This window comes from Struthio camelus, chromosome 5 (assembly GCF_040807025.1).
Source record: "Struthio camelus isolate bStrCam1 chromosome 5, bStrCam1.hap1, whole genome shotgun sequence".
Lineage (NCBI taxonomy): Eukaryota > Metazoa > Chordata > Aves > Struthioniformes > Struthionidae > Struthio > Struthio camelus.
This window is the reverse complement of record NC_090946.1, coordinates 79,491,940-79,513,121: the sequence shown is the minus strand read 5'-3', so window position 1 is coordinate 79,513,121 and position 21,182 is coordinate 79,491,940. Positions and strand designations below refer to the sequence as shown.

Below are 21,182 nucleotides of genomic sequence, written 5' to 3'. Positions count from 1 at the left end.
TAAAAGCAAGCATGCTTCCCTAAGAAATTAGCTAAACTATGCATTTATCCCCCTCGGGGAGTCTTGCAACTGCCATCTCTTATCATTTGGCAGAACAGTGATGATGCTTATGTCAGAGAATGACTCAAAGCTCTCATACAAATCAGAAATCGTCTAACTTTTGCATGCGTATACGCATCTGCAGCATCACGTTCCTGAACAGTCAGGACATTATCTTTAGCACACAGTAACAGAATCCTTGATGCTGCAATGAGATCCATATGGGTGAATACTTATGCTCATGCACTGTAGGAATGAAAGCTGAAAATACTCCAGTCTCCTAAAAAGAAGTTATTTCACACCACCAGATTTCCATTTAAAATTATTCTGCGGCTCAAACATCTCTCAGAGTTGTTTCCTAGTAGTCCTTTGCATTCCCTTCCCCTCGACCCCCGGAAGGCATTTTGCAATACTTCAAAACCCGCAGAGGTATATGGATTAATGAAGTCCTTGGTAAAAATCAGCAGGCAGGGGATTTGACAGATTTTGAACGTTAGCAGTGCTTTTCCTAATCATGGACAGATTACCTAGAACCAGCAGCAATTTTGGTACCATCACTATTAAAGACGACGTGGTTGGCATTCATGGTGAAACGAGTAAGGATGCCATCTGGAGCTCCTTCAGGAAATGTATGGATCTGAACAGTATTGTTAGATACTGCTGTGACCAATCTTCCATTCTAAAAAGAAAATCCATCATAAAATTGGTTAGTTAAAACATATTTATGTCCAAAGAGCCCAAAATATTACATGTTCCCCTCACACATCTCATGTTCCCAATATTTGGGTAGATTAACTTTAGTAATTCCAGAAGAGATCTAATAATGAGAGCAGTGAGGGAAAATAGTCTTTACTGTCCCCCTCCCCCCAGAAAACAGACAAACACAGAACCTTTAACATGGTATCATTTTAAACAAACTACTAAAAACTGATAAAAAGATTCTCTTAGTTTCAGTCCTGCAAAACTAGATACATTAATAGACTTAATACTGTCAGCAACTCTTGCTTCAGCAGACTTACAATTCATAACGTTAACCCCATGGCTATTCACTATATCAGGACCTTCCCAACGTGAATCTTTACCAAAACAGCAAATACTCAGCAAAGTCACTAATGAATTTCAAAGAGAACTATCTGACCTTTTCCAGCTGAATGGAAAAATACAATCCCTTCAAAGAGGCAAGAGAGCTCTCAGAAAAGGAAGAGCTTCACATGCTATTTAGATTAATATGCTGCATCATCAGGAGAGGGCACCCTTGAACCAAATTTCCCAGTTAAACGGCACTAGGAAAGATGAAAAGCGGATCGAGCCATGGTTGAGTTGTTTTCAGAGGCAGTTCTCTACTAGACGTGATTCCAGATTAGAAGTGCAAAACATACAAATAATTATCCTGTTCTGGGAAAAGCAGTACTTCTTCGTAAAGTTACAACACTTTTCTTCACTTGTGTGTTTTTGAAATATTTAAGTAGAGAAATGCCATATTTGTGTTTCTTAAAAAGTTGCCTAAATTTATAGTAAAAATCCTGAAGAAAAAGAAAAGAACCACCAGCACAACAGCCAATACTAAATAATCTCAGAACGTAAGAGATCAGATTCATTACTTAGCTTACACTAGATATCTCAAATGAGTTTCTTGTGAAATTTTTAGTAGTGAACGGTAAGTTTTGAAACAAGATTTCCTTAAGTTAAATCTTATAAAGTATTCTTCATCTTGTTGTCTACAAATACTACTTATTTAAAATAAAATATAAATAACATTATATAAAATAAAATAAATTTTAATGGATCGTAACATAAAAATTATTTATTACTTTTTAATTATTAAAAATCTCAAAGCTAGAAGCCCATTACAAAAGTCTAGGAGTACAGGACCGTTCCTAGCAATGCGCAGAAATTAATAAAAAGGATTTTTCATCCTCTTATTAGCAGCTTTTCCAATTTCTGGCTCTGCCATTGATTTGCTACAAGAACTCTGTCAAGACACCTCTATTTATCTTTTCAGAAGCAAATTATGGGAAGGAGAAAATAGCAAAGTACTCTAAAAATCCATTGATGAAAACAGATTGTACAGATATTTAGGAATAGATATATAAGCTATACTTCAAGGTAAATAAAAAGAGGTTTTACTAAGGCAGTAGTTCTGAAAATATATTTTCAAATTTTTTTTTTTTTTAAAGGCAATGGACATATACATTCATTTTCATTTATTTCCTCCTTTATCCTCCCCTCCAAAATCACTAACAGTTAAAAAACAATTTTAAAATAGCCATTATCACTGAAAAGTTAACTAGACAATATCTGAAGAACAAATATAAATTTCTGGAATTCCTCTCTTCTACAATTGCCAGAAGGTCTAAAACAGCGCCTTTATATTACTAATGTAATACAAGAATAATTGCGCATAAAGATTACTGCGAGAATCTCAAGCTAAATACATGAGCACGCATAGTAAAATAAGTATATTCTATTATATAAATTGATATGGTTAACTCTTATTTGCCTTGTTATCTCCAAATAATCACTTCAAGATATACAAAGGAATGGCCTTAACATTAAAACAGAAAGGGTTGGTCGTACTTCAAATGCCAGAACAAGTCAGTCAGGCTGCAGAACTGTCTGTAATCAGCATTCTCACAAGTTATTACTACTTACTATTAAACAAGAAATCTGTTCTCTTCTAATGTTGTGGCAGGGAAGCCAGAGGCATCTTTGGGTTGAACAATAATTTTGAGAGCTAAATACTTTTTCTTTTGATAATACGTTGATATTACAAAAGCACTATCAGACACTGACTTCGTGAAACTAATTTTTGATAAATAGAGATTACCATTCCTTGAACCTTAAAATAGGTCGAATAAAACCACCTCTTGGCTCATCGACTTTCACATAAGCTTCCTCCCTGTGTCAACAACAGTTCAGAGCCTCTGGGATGGGGAAAGGCAGAAGAGTAGGAATCAGCTGTCAAAGGCTGCAAATGAAAACATTCATTCCCTCACTGAAGAGCTGAGCTACCACTGAGAAACACTTTCTTAATACTTGATGATCACATCTTACCCTGGGAAACTTTTTGCAATCCACATCGTGAGAAAACACTGAAGCAGCCTACAAAGTTCACCATATAATTAGCTTAATCTGCTGGATTTGTTTCCCAAAAGGACATCAAAGTCAGAAGCAAGGATAAGTGAATGTGAAGGGAGAGGAGAAAAAAAAATTACAAAAGCTTAGTATAAGGAATAATTACTTCACAGTCCTGGATAGGGTAAAACATATAATACCTGTTGCTTTGGTTTCATTCAACAGCATTCAAGTTTTTTCATATATTAATATGAAGGCAAAGAGCTACATATCTAACAAAGAGCTACATAGCTAACATACATCAGGCTCTGAAGTGTGCTACGCACAATATTATTCTCGTCTTATTCTGTAAATAACCCCAATACATGTTCACCCACACGACCAGAACCTCCGAGTTTGAAAATAAATTTGAGAAGTATTTGCACAATCACAGTACGTTATCAACGCCAGCAGAACACAATTTACAGGAATTCTGCTAACTACCATACCTTTAGAGCACATGAATAGGCCTTTTCTCCCACATTAATGGACTTCGGATCATCATCATCCAGGTTTTCCCAAATCCTAACATCTCCATCACTGCCACACGTTACAATGTAGCTGTTCAAAGATACAGAATTTGTTAACATATGCCTATGGAAAGCACAACCAGTGTGATTTTCAACCCCCAAATGAAAACATTACTATTTTTTAACTGAAACATAATATACACTATGTAATTCACTGAATGCCGAACATTAAAAAAAAAACAAACTTGTTAAACATGGGAAAAAAATACTTGAAAATTTATATGAAAACAAATCTGGTGGCATAACACAGTAACTGAGTCTCTGAAAACTAGCTAGGCCTGGCACTCATCTAAATTGACCCTTAAATATTATCAGCTAATCCACTTTTCTCCAGGATCTAGAGGGAATTTTTCAAAGGATTTAATTAGTACTAATTTCTCTAAGAACTGGGCATTTAATTGCTTTTTAAGCCTTTGAAAATTCACCTTACAGTTAATTACAAAGTTGAGGGCAAACCTAAGAGTCTTAGCACATACTTGACCGAAGTTTAGAAAGCTTAACAGATTCCAGAATATGTTAAGAACCCCCACAAAATGGTCAGTTCAGAATTCAACTGTCTAGTCTGCTGGAGCTAACTTTCACAATTTTAATGCAATAAACAATAACCTGAAGTCACAGAGCAAATTAAAAACACTGGAAAAACTTCTTTATATTAAAGCCATTCTGAATCTATAACCAAACTCTGCATTGCTTTTTTTGCAAATTTGTTTGCAGTCCCAAAAAATTTATGAACAATGAAGTGTTACAAAGTCAGAGGTGAGGCTGTAACGTTACTCTCCCGTCTTAGTTCTCTGAGGTCCGTACCTTGACGGCAACACTGAGCTGATGTGGCATATACTCACATCGGAGAGCCCAGCAGTAGTGGAACAGTGGTCTTAAGCAAAAACTACAAGAGTACACCCCCTGCCTTAACTTGTTTTCTTGGTGTTTGTTGTTGTTGTTTTAAAAACATTTGCATTGTAACAGAAGACACTTAAAACCGAATTGTAAGCAAACAAGGCTCATGGACTTAGGCCACACTCAGTACATAAGACTTACCTGTGAGGTTCATTTTGAGGGGGCTTATTGTTGGGCTTCCCTTTTATTTTTGTGCATAATAAGCTAACGGAGAACGTTTAGTTTACAGTTATGCATTCAAGAACTGCCGTAATAAAAACACGAGGCAGTAAGCCCCGTATTGGATGTCTGCATATTGTCTGGGAGCATATTGTCTCCCACCCCGCATCAATTTCTGCGAGTTTCTATGAAATTACTCTTATATAAAAGCGTACATTAAGTTATATGCTGATCACTCCAAAATTCAGGGCATCAAAATACAAACGCCTTATAACCGGTTGCCAACAAAAGCAGATAAAGGATTTGCCAGAAACCCACCTCGCCCAGTATCTGACCGGCTGGCACAGATACTTCTGAGAAAGCGACGGACAGAAATAAAACAAAACGCCCCCCAGACTGTATTTAACCCCGGTCTCTAGAAAATCAGAGCCCTGAAGCACGAGCCCTAGCAGTCCACCTGGAAGAAGCTTTTGTTATAATTAACTAGAGAACAAGAACATCCAGGGCGTCCATACTGAGGGCGCACCGACCGCCCTCTCGACCCCGCTGCTAAGGGGGGCAAGAAGAAAAAGCCCAAACTTACCTTTTTTACGCAACTTTTTTAATGCCATCGTATTATTGATTTCCCCCCCCACCCCTTCCAGACAGATCGTGTTTCACCCCTTCCCTTTGGCGGTTTTATCGCTGTTTCTCAGAGGCCGCTCCTGCCCCGGGAGGGGCACTCACCCGCCGCAGCCGTCGAAGCACACGTCCGTGTGGCCCTCCGTGTGGCCGTACCGCATGGGCTTCCGCCCCGCCGCCATCCTCGCTCCCGCCCCGCCGCCTGAGGAGGACAAAAGTTGAGGCGGGAAGGAGGAAAAAAAAAAAAAAAAAACCCGGGAAGCGGCAGCAGCACCACGCAGCGGGGCAGGGCTGGAGCGGGTGGGGAAAGGAGCCCAGCGCCGGCCCCAGAGGAAGCGGCTGGGCCGCACGAGAACCGGCCGCTGCCTTCGCTCGCCGCCCGCCACGCGCAAACCGGCCGGTAGCGGCACCGCCGCGCTCTGACAGGAGGCAGCCGCCATCTTACCTGCGCGCCGCCCGCTTCCAGCCTTCCCGCGCTCGGCGCCGCCCCGCCCCGCCGCGGGGAGGGAAGGGGGCGGCCCGGCCCCGGCCCCGGTCTCGGCCCCGGCGGCCAGAGGCAGGATGGCGGCGGGAAGCTCCGCGCCGCCGCTGCGGCTCCGCGCCGCCAGGTGAAGGCGGCCCGCGCTGCTGCCGCCGCCCCGCTTCAGCCTCGCTGGCGGCGGAGGTGCCCCCGGAGCGACCGCGGCGAGCGGGTAAGAGCCGGCCGCGCCGCCGCCGTGCGGAGACATATATATACATATATATACGTACATATATATATATAAACTGAGGCAGCGGCGGTTGCGCCGCACGAGTCGTGTTAAGTTTTTGTAGGCTGGGCAACGGCAGGGAAAGCATCGCGTTTTGTTGCCTGACGGGCGGAAAGTGGTACAACTCGGTATGACTGAAATAAGGGGGAGGGAAAAAAAAAAAAAAACAGAGCTCCGTGCTTTTTTTTTTTTCTTCCCCCCGTTATGTAGCTTTACTGATCTGTCCCAATTTGTTCCCCGCTTCTGAGAAAAACTGCTTCCAGGCGAAACCTTTTTATCTTCAGCGCTGGCGTGCAGCGGGGTTACCGGTGGCCGGCTGGAAATGGGGTCGGGCTCTTTGTAATAGTCACGTTGTTGGTACTTTCATGAATGAATAAGCGCCAGGATTACAAAGTAATCATCCTCCCCCCCCCCCTCCCGCCGCCTTTCCACTCCTCCTTTTTATAAATACGCCCAGATTTCGTTATTACATCTCTTGGAAGCCGTGTAGAGCCGTGTTTTTCCACGGGTGGATCCGGCGGCGCGGCGGTCACTCGCGAACCTCGGCGAGGATCCAGCGACGCGGAGCCGGCCGGAGGAGCGCTTCTCGTCGGATGAGTGGGAAGACGGAGCCGGTCCTGCCGTTAACCGTCAGCCTCCGACTGCCGCTGAGGCCAACCGCCTGTCTTGGAAATCGTCTCGTTTTAAACGTGCCGGGGCTCTGGTGCAAACCGTACCTGGAAGCGTGGTGCAATGGAAAAGCTGTCATTTCAGGGCTGCGCGATAGCCCAGTTCCCGGCCTGGAGGTGTTAGTGCGTATCCACCTGCTGGAATAACTCTTGGCCTGGCGGTAATTCCTGGGAAAGGTGGCAGCAGGAGGTCGGGGACGGTCCGCTGTCGCTTGGTCGAGGGAGCGCTCGGTCTTTCTCGCTGTATCTTCGGCAAGGCATCGAACGCACGGTTACTCTTTTGATCCAGCTGTGAACTAAAGCTTCTGCAGGATACAGCGCTTTGCTTTTTTAATACACGTAGCTTCCTGAGAGGGTGACAGCGGGGTGGAAACCCTGATTTGTGCTACTCACCTATTAGGTTTCCAGGTGGAGCATAGAATCTTGGTCATGGACTATAAAACCTTTACGGATTTGGTCCTTGGGAGGCTGCTGCGGTCTGCCAAGTGCTAGGTTTGGATCTCCTTTAGCGTATAAACGGAGTTTCGTTCGAGGCGGAGGTGTGACTTGGCCTCACGTCTGCACCTGCTTCCAAATCGTTCCCACATCCTTCATGTGGATAAAATAGCCCCCGCGGCTTGGCATGGCTATATACCCTCTTCTCTCACAGTCCTAGGGAGATAGAGGTAGGGAGTAGTGTGGATTATTACTTGTATCTTTAGACAGTGATTTTCTTGTTTTGTGTGTGATTATTTCCTTAATTTGCTGGAAAGACCTCTGGAGTTGAGCGCAGGCATTTTTGGACTGAGTATCATAAGTCAAAATAAACATAGTTAAAACTGAGAAGAATAAGTTAAGACAAAGGAATCGAGACTCGATGTTATCCTTAATAGGTTGGGCTTTTTTCCAAAATAAGTCAATGATAGCTCAACTGCAGTGGAAGGTCAGGTTTTAAAATGTGGTCTTGTGGCCAAAATGTAATTGGGCGAAATTAATGAAAACAGCATGTGATCAGTGAGAATCTTTTTATGTGACTGTTTTATGTAAGTTGAAAGAAAAATAACTTAATACCCTAATGAAAAGCTATGTAGACTATTCGGAGAGGAAGCACTCCCGTTTATTACAACTTACTGTTCTCTCTCACAATACTATCAGTTCTAGGAAGAATATTAACTTCTGTTACAATTGCAAAATTAATTTAATTGTCTTTGTGCCACTCTCTTGTTTAGCAAGAGGTATAACGTAGTGGCACTTGGGCTTTCGTTTATTTGAACAGAAAACTTTCAAAGTATTTTCGTCCTTAAAAGGGTCTTACAACACAGGAACTGGAGGCCCCAAGCGGTGGTGGGATCTCCATCCTTGTAAGTTTTCAAGACTTGGCTGCAGAAAGCAGTGACTCACCTGAGCTGGTCCTGCTCTAAGTGGGAGGTTGGGCTAGAGACCTTCAGTGGTCTTTTCCAACCAACACTTCAGTGATTTCATGGTTTTTCTATTTCTTTGTTATACAGAAGCTGCAGCAGCTTAACCAAAAAGACTCAGAGGTACTGGACAAGAGTGCAGAGGTTCAGATTTGCTGCTGTTGGAGTTACTGGGTCTTTTGCCGCTGATTTAGATGGACATAGGATGAGGCTGTAAGTGACTTCTTCCTGTTGTTTATTGCAGCCTACCTCTGATTAGGAGGTAATGTTTCTATCGCCTCCAATCAGACACTAGATATTGCTTTTAGCTGAGTGAGTCTTGCAGCTTTAGTGTCAAAGCAGCAGGGTTTGAAAGAGAAAACATTTCGTGCTGGCTTTACCCCAAGACCCTTGGAGGTCTTGCGGGAGACCTGGCTTTGGAGGAGGGAGCCAAAGAGGTGATTCTTGTTCAGGGAGCTATGAACATTATAAAAACAACAACAGAAAACCACCCAGCTCTCTGCTTGTCCTCGGGGACTGTAAGCTATAACGGTGTTAGATAACCTTGAACTACCAGCCGAATCCCATGGCCTGAAGTGAACTCTGTTTATTCCTGCACACTGTTTTCTCTGTCATTTGTTTAGACAGAAGTTTCAAGTGTAAGGGTTTTGTCAGATCTGCTTCAGAAAAGGCCTAAATTATCCCTGCATATAAGAAAGCTTTTGTAGGCAGAAGGCTCTAAGCTTATCTGCATCATTTTCCACCTGTGGCCTCTCTCTCCACTTTTTCCAAAAGGCAGGTTCCCCGAGCTGACACGTGTTAGTTGTACAGTGAATGACTTCTCCATTTAACCTTGCCCTATAGGGAAAAGTATACTCTAGCTGTGTTCCCTTCCTGTTTTTTTTTTTTTTCTTCCAGTCCTGTCCTGCTCTTTCAGTTGCGCTTCAGTCATTAATGGATGGACAATGCACAGTATTTTCCTTAAAAGTTTTCCGTGTAAGGAATAGATGGCTTAGACAGATAGCCTTAAGTGGTCATATACCCCACAGTGTTTTCTGAGTGCTTCACTGTCCTTAATGTCTTTTTCTTTCCAAAACCCAAGGTATTTTTGGTCCTCATGTTATAGGTGGGGCTCTGAATCATAAAAAGGCATGGCGGTATGGCCTCTTACGGTAATGCAGAGCAGTGGGATTTGAGCACCTAAATACACCGTAGGTGCTGAGCATTTCCGAATGCAACTTGCCTTTGGCTGCAGGCAAGCTTTGTAGCCAGACTGGAAACTGTGCCTTTGCCTCCCGAGTTGCAAGTTGACTGCCTACCCATCCTCTCTCCTCCTTTGCAAGGCTGCCTTCAAACCTGGCTCCAATAGGATGGCACTCCTCTTTCTTTATTTGTTCTGCACTCTTTTCACGGATACAGGGTTATATCTGATTAGCTATTAATTCTCTGACCTAGCAGAATTGGTGCCTCGGTTCCAGCAGCCTGCAAACCCTGGGGAAACAGCTTTCTGTGTCGCTGGCTAATGGTGCATGTCTTATAACGTCATGTGCTGTACTCCAGTTTAAGTTTCAGGGTTCAGACACCACTAATGATACGTGATAGGAGAAAGGTACAAAGTAGAACATGCCTTTCCTTTTGTCGTCCGACGACGACAAAACCTAGAAATGACACAAAATACTGACATTGTTTTAGTTGCAAGGCTGAGTTGCCAAAAGTTAGGAGATAGCAGACTTGCAAATAAAACTGTTTTTCAGCACATTTGGGCTTTGTACATTTTACAGTTTTTAATTACAAGCCCATGTTCTGCATATTCTCATTCCTTATATGGGCTGGATGTGCAGAATGAGATAATTGCTTTTGAAACCTTCAATTGCAAACTGTCATATCCTGATTTTTAGGTACTTGACTTTGCAACCTAAATGATATCTCTCTTTCCAATTAAAAAATCCCATATATATAGTTAATGGCATTTACCACAGGATGAATCTAGAGTACCTTTTTGTCTTCAGCCGTTACTCCGGATAAAGATACCCAGGGTAAATGAGATTACTTTGTTTCTCTTTTTAATCATTGTGGAGAAAATTCAGTGTTCCACTATAGCTGTTTCTGAATGAAAAATATAAATGTTACGAGACCAGTCAATGAATCTTGGTCTAAACAAGTTTTCTCAGGTCTCATATATATTGTCTTTGTCCAGTCTATATTGCATCCCACAGTGTTTTCACTCAGAAGTGATATGCAAAACTTTGAGAGAGGAAAAAAAAAAAAGTTATTTATCTTAGATGACTTATAACTGCTGAAATATGGGCCCCATTCTCTGACTCCACTTGGTACTAGCAAGGTGTTGTTCTAATGCCATTTTTTCCCCGCATATTTCTAATATTTTGCCCCTCTTTTCCCTCAGTCCACAGTTCTGTATCTCCTCTCTTTTCCCTCCTCTTCTCTCCATCCACAGCTCTCAGGTGGGTGGATTGTAAATAAGGCATTTAATGTCAAAAATTCCTCAGTGCAAGTTACATCTGGGATGTATTTGGTGCACGGATCGCATGTAAGCCTCTTGGCATGGCAGTCTCATTCTTTGCCTGGCAGCAGAGGCTAGAGCTCAGCCTGCTCAGCGCCTCGGGGACCACACAGCGATTGTGTCATGCTGGCTAATCCTGATGATGAGAATGGATTGCATGGAGAGAGGAAGTGGATGCCCTTTTCTTTTCCTGCTTACTATTTACCATCTCAATTATTAAGAGAGGAAAAAAAAAAAAAAGAAATACACAGTGGAGAGAGGAACTGTATCTAGTTTTGCTGCAAAAACGTCTCGGTGCGTGATGGCAAGTCTTTCTACCTTCTGCTGTGCCTCAGGGCAGTATAGCATACGTAGCATATTGCTGTGTACCTTGAAAAATTTCTGCTGTGCTTTCAACTGAGTGCTCAAAGAGGGTTTTTTTTTCTTCTTAGTAACCCAGCATTCAAAAGGAAACATTTTATCTGTTGGAGAATTCAATGGCTTCTGGAAACAAAAGAGAATGAAATAAGCAACCGTAGGTCTCAGAGCAACGCTGATTTTAGTAACGTAAACTTTCTTCTCTGATGAGTAATAAGCAGTGCCATCTTTCACGGCCTTTTTGAATTGCTTTTAGTAAGAGATCTGGATTTGTTTTAATCCTTTTCAGTATGTAAAGCCCCAGATATTTCAATCCCTTAGGGGCTCAGTATTTTCTAGCTTCATTTTAAAAGGCAGAGGAAAACAGCTTTCAAAAGTTGTCAGAATCTGTGACTGATAATATATATTTTTTTAATATATCCAGAAAGTGACCCAAAAGTGCCAGTTAAGAATAAGATCTCTGGCATCCCACTTTGCGGATTAGTAACAAACAGGCATATCATCTAGGTACAGTAGCTCTTTGTACTCTGACCTACTTGTTTCTGTTCTGGCTTGTTCCTTCTTGAAAGGTTATTTGGAATAGATGCAAAATTTGCTCAATAAAGAACTGAAGCAACATCACCTGCTACATGGAATGCCTCATTTTCAAATGGACCCTAACTTAATATGATTGCAAGCACCTACCTCTTTCTGCTCTACTGCATAGTCAGAATGCATGCTTTAAAAACACGTGAGATGATCTCTTCTGGAAGATGCTGATCACAAGGAAGGGTTAAGAGAGCCTTGGTCTGGGATCCCGCCGGTATTTGTGAGGTGTCCTCCTAATGAATTCGGCTTCATCGTTTTATTTTTACATGGCTAACAATTAATCATCATCGTTATCATGTATGCACCTGCATGGGTCTTCTGTTGTGGGTGTGCAAAGCTGCTAACTTAGTTGTGTTTTCTTTTTACTTAGGTACTTCTGGAAAGAGCCTCAAAGAAGCTTTCATCTGTAGAAAACCCTACGAGAAAAGCACAGAACACTTTTTAGAAATCAGTGAAGACAGATTATCAACATGGCAGAAAATAAGGACAGTAATATTAAAAATGCAGATGTAAGACCCAAAAGCAGCCGGAGTAGAAGCGCAGACAGAAAGGATGGTTATGTCTGGAGCGGAAAGAAACTCTCCTGGTCAAAAAAGAGTGAGCACTGTTCTGATGCTGAGGCAGCAAGCGCTGCAGGAAGATCGGGAACTGGTTTAAGGAGTCAAGAGAGGAAGTACAGCTGCTCATCCATCGAACTGGATCTTGATCGTTCATGTGGTCACAGGTTTTTAGGCCGCTCTCTCAAACAGAAGCTGCAAGATGCTGTGGGCCAGTGCTTTCCTATAAAGAACTGTAGCAGTCGGCATGCCTCAGGGCTTCCATCGAAAAGGAAAATTCATATCAGTGAATTAATGTTAGATAAGTGTCCTTTCCCTCCGCGCTCAGAGCTAGCTTTTCGGTGGCACCTAATTAAAAGACATACAGCCCCTATAAGTCAAAAAGCAGAAGAGTGGATAATTGCTGATTTATCCCAGAATGAGGAGAAGGAAGATCAGCTGGGAGATGATGAGATTGCCAGTGGGGGAACAGACTCTCCTTCCCAGTCCTGTGACCTGACTGACAGCAGTTCCTCCAGAGGTGATTCCAGGGCTGAGTTGGTTACAAGTAAAGTAGGACGGAGCAGTAAAGACGAGAGTGATATGGACTCTGACGATGAAGTTATAACACTGTGCACAAGTTCTAGAAAAAGAAACAAACCCAAATGGGAAACTGATGATGAGCTGCTACGGATGGAAACGCCTCCTAAATACCATACGCAGATTGATTATGTCCACTGCCTAGTCCCGGACCTCCTTCAGATCAATAACAACCCCTGCTACTGGGGAGTAATGGATAAATATGCAGCTGAGGCACTGCTGGAAGGCAAGCCAGAGGGAACGTTTTTGTTACGAGATTCTGCTCAAGAAGACTATTTGTTTTCTGTAAGCTTCAGGCGCTACAGTCGTTCTCTCCATGCACGGATAGAGCAGTGGAACCATAACTTCAGCTTTGATGCCCACGATCCTTGTGTCTTCCATTCTCCTGACATCACAGGACTCTTGGAGCACTATAAAGATCCAAGCTCCTGTATGTTCTTTGAACCGCTTTTATCTACTCCCTTAAACAGGACTTTTCCTTTTTCTCTTCAACATATATGTAGAACAGTTATTTGCAACTGTACAACTTATGATGGTATTGATGCACTTCCTATTCCTCCATCAGTGAAGCTGTATCTGAAGGAATATCATTATAAATCAAAAGTTAGAGTACTCAGGATTGATGTACCAGAGCAGCAAAGCTAGAAAATATTTTTATGAAGGAATGAAATTGTCCCTGAGCAGAGGAATAGTATGTTCAGTCTTTCCTCCCTTTTAGGGTTTTTTTAAAATGGCAGTTTGATTTTTTTTTTTTTTCTCCTGCAGATTATTTACAACCCAAACTAGCCTCTGCCTAAGGCTTTTTTATCCAAATGTACTTTGAGTCTTCCCAACTCTCTTTTTAAGAAATGATATTCATTGTGGGCTTTTGGTACTGTTCCCAAACTAGGGTTTTATGGAATTTCAGGTAGGCTTTCTGGTATTTCGATAGATGGATAGTCTTTAGATCTAAAAACCTTAAAAATCAGTTTTGATCTTGATCTGTCTTTTATATTGTAATTTGCAGATGTTGCTGACATGTTTGAAATAATGCCCTGGTAACTAAAGATTGACTCATCTGTACTTTCTGCATTTCTTTTAAAATGAGGGCTCAAGCCTCTGTGCATGTGTGTGTCTGTCTGTCTGTATCTAATGTAGTAAATTCGTCAGTCTATTTCTAATTTTACTTTTCCTAGCATAATGAATTTTGAGAGAGGATATGATCTTTCTATAAATACATCAGGGAACTAAACACCAGGGAGGGGAAAAACAATTCAAATTAGGGACCGCATTTAGCACAAGAAGAAGCATTATATAAACTGGTCATGTTTTTGGCTGGAAAGAGAGAAGGCTCATAATCATCACAGCAGCAAAGTTCTGGAACAGCTTTTCATTTTGAATATCAGCGAAAAAAAGCAAACTACTCATAAACTGGGATTTGATCAGTGTTTGGAAGGGATAATATGGCATGGTTGTTTATGATAGATGGGACTTGGACTAGATACCTGAGAATGTCCTTTCTATGTCTATTACTATTTCATTACACGAAAAGCTCAGTTTTCATTATAAAGGCCGCTTCTGAAATGGTAAAATATAGGGTGGGGAGATGAGAAAGAAGGCATTTCCTTAAAAAATCTAGTTCCATTTGTATGTATTAAACTATTTGATCTTGCATTGTTGATTCTGAGGTGATGATGGATAACTTTCTTGCTTTGTTAGTAGACTTTTTTTTTTTTAACTAGTTTAAAAAAAAAAAAAAGTCTGCAGATTGTCTTGCAACATATAACATTTGTTCAGGTGGCCTGCTCTCAACTTCCATGTGCAGGAAAACCATGGATAATAATCCTAAAAACATTACTTATATTACATGGATAGTTGGATCTGCTGCTGAATTACTGTTAAAATCCCAGTGAGAATGGACCTAGGATCAGGCAAGAAACTGTAGTGCTTTCCAGACCAGCCTCGGGAGAACAGCTCCACAATGACCTGCAGTTCCGTTGTCTTCACTCGAATGTGTTTATCTCCTCTTCCAGAACGGCGCCCAGAACTAGTCTGTCAGAAGTATACCTGATGATTGATAGAGTTGTAACTACAATAACCGTACTGGTTTTTTTTTGATCACCGGGAGAGTCTATATCCTTTTGAAATGCCTTTGAAATTGAGACCCCCCCCCAACCTTGCAGAGTTACAGATGTGTTTAGCTATATGCATGTAAAAAGATCAGTTACCTGTGTGCCTGAGGTTACATATGTGTGCAGGCTAAGAGCAGGGGAGCCCAGCGCAATGCAGTCTTCCTCCTGGAGTGAAGGCTAAGTGCTACAATAGCATATGCAATAGTTATTTTTGAATATTTTAATCTCAACTTCTAGAGAATCCAATGGGTTTGTGTACAGCAAATCCATCCTGCGAGTTGGGTTTGTGGGAGTTACTGAGCAAGTTTTGCAATGCAGCTCCACTGGGGACGTACTGTCCCACCCTTGCTCACCTTTTTTTCCTCTTCAGCCCTCTGCCTCCTGAGCAGAGAAAGCAGAGAATAGCCCTTCCGCTAAAGTGCTGTCACTGTGATATAAACAGATTTTCAGGGACATCTGCTTAGAGACTGGCCAGTTTGTTTTCACTTTGTTTTAAATAGGTTTAAACCGAAGTCTCTAGGGAGAAAACGCTAACACATCAATCTGTCACACTGCCTGTGGATGAATACACTATAGGACAAACTCTCAGCTGCTGTAAATCAGCATAGCTTTATTGATACGCTTATAACAGTTTATACCAGCTGAGATTCTCCTTCCTCCACATGCAAATGATAATTGTATGACTCATGTTAGAGACAGTATTCATTTTTTATGTTTTTCTTGTGGTGCTTCCATTCAACTGACTTGACTTTGGGCATAAATTGTATTTTGTCAATAACTTCTTATTAGTAAATCTATTTCTTTTCTAGCTGCCGCTGCCATTTACCAGACATGAAGTGAACGAATAGTAGGTATGATCTTTACACTGGTCCTGTCATGGTGGAATGGTAGCCTGTGGCTTTTGCTGTCACAATACAAAATAATAGTAACTGGTTAAATTCTGACTTTATAGAGAAATTGTAGAGACGTTTGCAGTCTGCTTGATTAAAACTCTCTTTCAGAAACTCTTAATTAGGGCAAGAAGCTTGTAACTTTACATAGGGCTTACCATTGTTATTTTTGTCACAAGACTACAAAAATTTCAGCCAAAAAAAGTCTTATCTATTTAGGAACTTACAGTGAAAGCCACCATTCTTTCAAAACAAGCAAACATCTTGTCCCTTCAAAATGAAAGGCCATGAAAGAAGCTTCTTTTGGGTGCAGTTCCGCAACGTGCTGTGATTTCAGAATGCAGCCTACATTGTTTTGACATCTGTTGATGCAGCACTTACCCAAAAAATGTCTTGAGCACTCCAATTTTAGGAGACCTACATAATATAGCAGTTGGGGAAAGAAGGTGCTACACATCTAGAAATAGTGCCTTTGGACTATGGGCCAATTAATGGCGTTTGTTCAGAGAAATCATATATAGAAAAAGTTGATGAACAGGATTTTGTGAAAGTTCACCCTATTTTTGCCTGGTTTGTTTATCCAGATCATACTTGTGTGGTTTTTCTTAATTCTTTTGTACCTTCTGACACTCTGAATCGTGTATATATGCACATTTTGCGAGAGAAAGGTACATTTCATGAGGTATATGTGTTTTTTTTGATGGAACATGAGAACTCAAAAGCTCTGTTTGCTTAAATGCATATTTTTAAATCCATAAATTAAATTCATAACTTTTTTGGAATAAACCTTGCAGACATTAACTAGTTTTACAATATGCCAAGAATTGTTAGTCTAAAGTTTTCTTCTCAGTGTTGTTGTTAACAATCTTACCGGTGCTGTTCGCATAAATAAGGCTGTATAACATCTTGCGTTAGCTATCTGAAGCATGTTTGAAAGGTAACTAAGTCTTGAGGTTAAGTGCTCAAGCCTTCTAGAAAATTAGTCATAGAAACGGGGCAAGAACTTTCATCTTCTAATGCACGTTCCTGCAAGATGTAGATAGACATACTTTCTTGTCATGCCACTTTACCTGCTTGATTTTCTCATGGTAATGGTAAATTACGACATTGGCCTTATTTTCCTGAGACTGCAAGTCTTGACTGGAGGACAGAGCACCTGATCTTCTTCCCCTGGCTTGTGCAACAGGAACATCCAGTGGTAGGAATCTCCACGTGTCGCTGCAGGTGGCTGCAGCGTGGATTTGGCGACTCCTCTACCCTCCTCAGCAAGCAGTTGCAGGAGGTGGGCTAGAAAAAATGCTTAGAGCCTGCTTAACCTCCCTCATAAATTAGCCTCAGTATCTATATTACCGTACTCCTCTGGGTACTTCTCTTGGATGGACACCATCATAGCCATGGCTTTTTATCCAAGATTGTCCACTGAGTAAAGTTTAAAATGTACCAGCAATCTAGTTACTGTCCTTACGTGTGTTGTGAAGGAAATGATTTTTTGCAGAAATGCTTCCCAAGACAGCAAATGGTATTAGTCAATGCACTGACATGGCCAGGCCTTGGTCGAAGCTGGATCTTACTGGGCAGCACACAACACATATAGCCTTCCCTGCATTGTGAAACTTCCAAGGTAAATATTAAGCGTGGTACAAGGGAAGGTGCAGAGATGTGAAGGAAAAACATGTGCTCAAGACTACAGCTGGTCAGCGGCTGAGCCGAGGATGTAATCCCGTCCCGACATAGCCCTGGCGATGGCCCTGTGTGTTGAGCCGCCCAGCCAGCGCTGCATCAGGAGTTGTCTATGCGAAGAAGTGGTGTGTGCCGCTTTGAAAAAGGCGCTTTAGGAGGATAGCAGAAACATGGTTAGCGTATTGCCAACAGTGTGAACAGCTTCTGTTCATAAATTATTCCGCGGGTAAGAAAAAGGCTCTGTTTTTGATACAATATTTTGATAGGGAAAGAAAAAGGCTGTAGGGGCACATGGGACAAACTTCAGATGCAAGCTATTTCTACAGGATAGTTTTGAAACAATTTAAACAGTCTTTCTGTTAATTAGGTTCTCTGGAGTTTCTTTTACCTGAAGCGACTTTACACAACTCTATAATAATGCAAGTTATAGGCTTGATGCTGTCACTGCAGAGCAGCTCCAACTCCATCAGAATCATTGATGCATTTGGGGTAGTTAGTGTGTCCATTAATTCGGAGAATATATTTCTTCTTGGTCTTCCTTTGCTCAGCAGTCATCTTAATGAAATCCAAGGCACATTTGTAACAGGATACATGTATCCTTAGTAGCACGCCTAACTTGAAAAAAAAATACCCTAGAGATCATGATTTAAATGCTTTCCTTTTAAAGATGCTACTGTGTTTCCAATCTAAAAAAGAAATCCTTGTATGATGCAGTCATACATGGCCTTACTGTAAAATTGGCATGCTCTTAAATAATTAAAAAGGGGGATACTTTAATTTCGAAAAAGGTTCTGTAGGAAGGAGGTTAGAGGAAGCTTTTAGTCAGCTCTAAGGTTAGATTTATTGATCTAGTGATCAATCCCATTCTCTTTCCTGAATTTAAAGCTAATGGGAGACTGTGGTCAGAGATGAGTGGCTTTTAGTTAAGGTTTTTGACTCTTATAAATAATACAACAAATGTCCTAGTAAGTAATAAGAAATAAGATACTCACTCACTCTTTTTAAATAGAACAAATGTGGCAAACAAGACTCAGCTGTAATTTTTGAAGTCATTTATTAGACAAATTGCTCTTCTCTACTTCTTTTACAAGAAAGACATAAACCATTATATTATTTATTCATGAATCATCGCCATTAAGATGATAAATCAAATTATCAGCTTCCTGTCTCTCTTCAGTTTTAATCATTTTTTATAGTTCATGTAATATAAAGACAGTTTCCTTCCTATGAAACAAGAGACCTTCAGAGACCTTTTTATTGTAAACGTACATTTCCTTCCCATTTTTAAGTATATCCTAGTGATTTTGTCTGTCAGTTTTATCTGTAATAAAAATCCAATAAGGAACTTGTACATCGATTCAATATAGCAAAGTTAGCTATGAAGTAAGTGATTTTTGTTAACCTCTGAAATACGTAGTACTGGAAAACGCTGATAAAAGATGGTTTCCCACCCCTGAATGTGTGCACAGCAGTAACAAGTTTAGTAGAGAGAAATCCTGACATAAGCTCACATATTAATGGTAGGGACTTTCGGGAATGGTTTAGTATGAGCTCTGCAGTGATCTCACCTTTTTTTATATATATTGAAGCTTGCTGTGCATACACTTCTGGAATGTTTTTGCCTCTCCCCATAAGGTGGGAAGGGTAATGTTATTCTGTACAAGTTAACATCATTTCACACACCCTTTCCTTGCTTGCTTTCCATCTGCATCTGTCCGTTTGGTTCAGCGTCTAAAATCTGGATTCACAGTTGTAGGACGAGGTGCACGTGACATGGTGTGGGTGGAAAAGTTGTCCATTCAGAAATAAATGTGCATTGATTTCTATTTGAAACAGTGACAGCTAACTGGTTTTTAAACTTGATTGCCCGTGTAAAATACTACGCTCCGGAAGCACAGATGAGGTCAGAGTTACCAAGGATGTAAGAAGAGCCTCTAGATCATTAGCAATATTCATCCATGCTACAGTGTAAAAATCAATACTTGTTTACTCAACTTTATGAATAATAGAGTTTTGAATGTAAATGTATAATTTATATATATATATATATATATATATATAAAAAATCTATAGTATGTGGATGAAGCAAGTTGCAATAACTTCCCCACTCCCTATATCCATTTTAATAATCCCCTGGCTGTGTGGGCGTGATACATTATCCGACCAAAACATGTCCTCAACCCAACCTCCCCGCAGGCTGGTCATTATGCATACCTTCATGCAGGGATCCCAAGAATGTCCTTGTGTGGATATTCACGTTATTTTATTGCTGGGGAAGTTCTCTTGAGTGATCTGTGTTTGAGACTAGTCGGAGGGACATCTGGATCAAGAAGTATAGCTCCTGTTGTTGGCATTGCATACTGGCAATATAATTAAGAGTCATCGCAGGTTTATTAGCCCATTGAGGAAGTCTGACCACTGTAGAGGGCCAAAGGCATGCTTATCAGCGTGCAACATCTTTGCCTTTAAAGGAAGCAGAATCAAGTATTTTAAATCTAATTTCTCTCCCCTTTTTTTACAAAGTAGCTTCTCCCTCCCTCTGCCCTGCCCTAAACATAGGCTGATGTCAAGGATTTCTCTGTATCACAACAGCATGGGGCCTCTGGAGGGGGATTCAGAGGCACTGGCTAAAATATAAGTACTGTGAATTGTTGTTTTGAGCAAGAATCCCTCTCCCTACGGGCTATAGCGACAGTCTAGCAAAACTAGATTCCCTCTGCCAAGGCTGGCTCTAGCGAAAAACACCCTTGCCTCTGCCCCTGCCCCCATGCCACCAGCGCTGAGACGCAAAGGTGATGGTCTTCCAGGGCAGCTGCTGTGCAGGCGGCAGCATCTCAGCTTTCCCACTGTGACGATGCTGCCTTTTGGGAAAGAGGATGCCTTTTAAAATCAGTAAGTGTTTGGCTCCTTGTCTTCTTCGTTATGCTTGTGTGACTCCTTTGTACCGAAATGTCGCTGCAGCAGAAACTCCAGGCTCGTGTACATACTGTAATGCACCAGCATGAAGCCACTGCTGGGAAGTACCAGACGGAGTAAGATTTGAATCTAGCATAGACAGGAGGCCTTATGGGCTATCCGGGACCTGTTCCATCTTGTTTTCCTTCCTTCCTCTCTCTTCAATTCCTTTTGGGGGCTGGAATTCTTGGAATAAGTCTCAGTCTTACTTTCAACCACTTGTGGAAATTTCTGAGTTTGTTTCTGTTGAGCAGGGTAATTGCCAAGCCTTTTCTTCGTGCGTGTCAGATGGAATGCGCTACAATCCATTGCTTGCGCTAACCTGGGATATTTTTTAAGGAAGAGGCTGGATTTTGTCCTTTGTAGCAGTTATGTGATTGTATTTCTAGGTCAGGTCTTTATGTGTAGTCACATGAGGTTACAATTTAGACATAACACCCAGTAAGGGGCTTGATGCTGTTATGAATAGAAAGCTGTCTTGTCAAATTTTGGTTCCAATTAAAAAAATTGGATTAGCTCTTAGGCTGAGACCTTTAGTGTTATTTTTAGTCTACAACTAATGAACCCCTGAAAATAGAGTGAAAATACGGTGATTGGTTCTGCTGGGATGGTTGGGAAAATACATTAGCAGATCAGAAAGGGCAATAAATCTTCTGTCATAACCTTCCTCATTAAACTAGATAATTTGAAATTGCCTCTAGTGTATTAAACAGTTCATTATTTTGTAGGGGAGCAACACACAAGACAAAAGAGTAGTGTTCCTTTAATTGATATTCAAAGCCTGAAAAAAA

General features: G+C 41.3%; 2 protein-coding genes across 21 annotated transcripts in view; one reads left to right on the top strand and one right to left on the bottom strand.

Moving 5' to 3' along the window:
* WDHD1 (WD repeat and HMG-box DNA binding protein 1) overlaps positions 1 to 5,840 on the bottom strand; it is a 31,869-nt gene extending 26,029 nt beyond the window's left edge. The window contains exons 1-4 of the mRNA XM_068947510.1: positions 5,806 to 5,840; positions 5,466 to 5,562; positions 3,603 to 3,714; positions 567 to 718 (exon numbers count right to left, since the gene is read on the bottom strand). Coding sequence (XP_068803611.1) covers positions 567 to 718; positions 3,603 to 3,714; positions 5,466 to 5,542 — 341 coding nt within the window. The 5' untranslated portion in view covers positions 5,543 to 5,562; positions 5,806 to 5,840. The remainder of the gene's footprint in view (positions 1 to 566; positions 719 to 3,602; positions 3,715 to 5,465; positions 5,563 to 5,805) is intronic.
* A 23-nt stretch (positions 5,841 to 5,863) lies between these two features.
* SOCS4 (suppressor of cytokine signaling 4) lies at positions 5,864 to 21,085 on the top strand. Of its 20 annotated transcripts, none has more exons than XM_068947498.1 (5): positions 5,893 to 6,052; positions 6,567 to 6,904; positions 8,079 to 8,117; positions 8,265 to 8,387; positions 11,990 to 21,085. In XM_068947498.1, the coding sequence occupies exon 5, from the start codon at positions 12,090 to 12,092 to the stop codon at positions 13,398 to 13,400; it is 1,311 nt and encodes a 436-aa protein (XP_068803599.1). In that variant the 5' UTR covers positions 5,893 to 6,052; positions 6,567 to 6,904; positions 8,079 to 8,117; positions 8,265 to 8,387; positions 11,990 to 12,089; the 3' UTR covers positions 13,401 to 21,085. The 20 variants fall into 20 exon arrangements, with proteins under 20 accessions (XP_068803601.1, XP_068803596.1, XP_068803607.1 ...); XM_068947494.1 differs by having other exon boundaries at positions 5,894 to 6,052; positions 6,567 to 6,900; positions 8,064 to 8,117; XM_068947490.1 differs by having other exon boundaries at positions 5,894 to 6,052; positions 6,567 to 6,938; positions 8,033 to 8,117.
* The last annotated feature ends 97 nt before the right edge of the window (positions 21,086 to 21,182 follow it).

Excerpts from the sequence above, each read along its gene's own strand:
- SOCS4 (XM_068947500.1), top strand. The coding sequence starts at position 12,090 with ATGGCAGAAAATAAGGACAGTAATATTAAAAATGCAGATGTAAGACCC.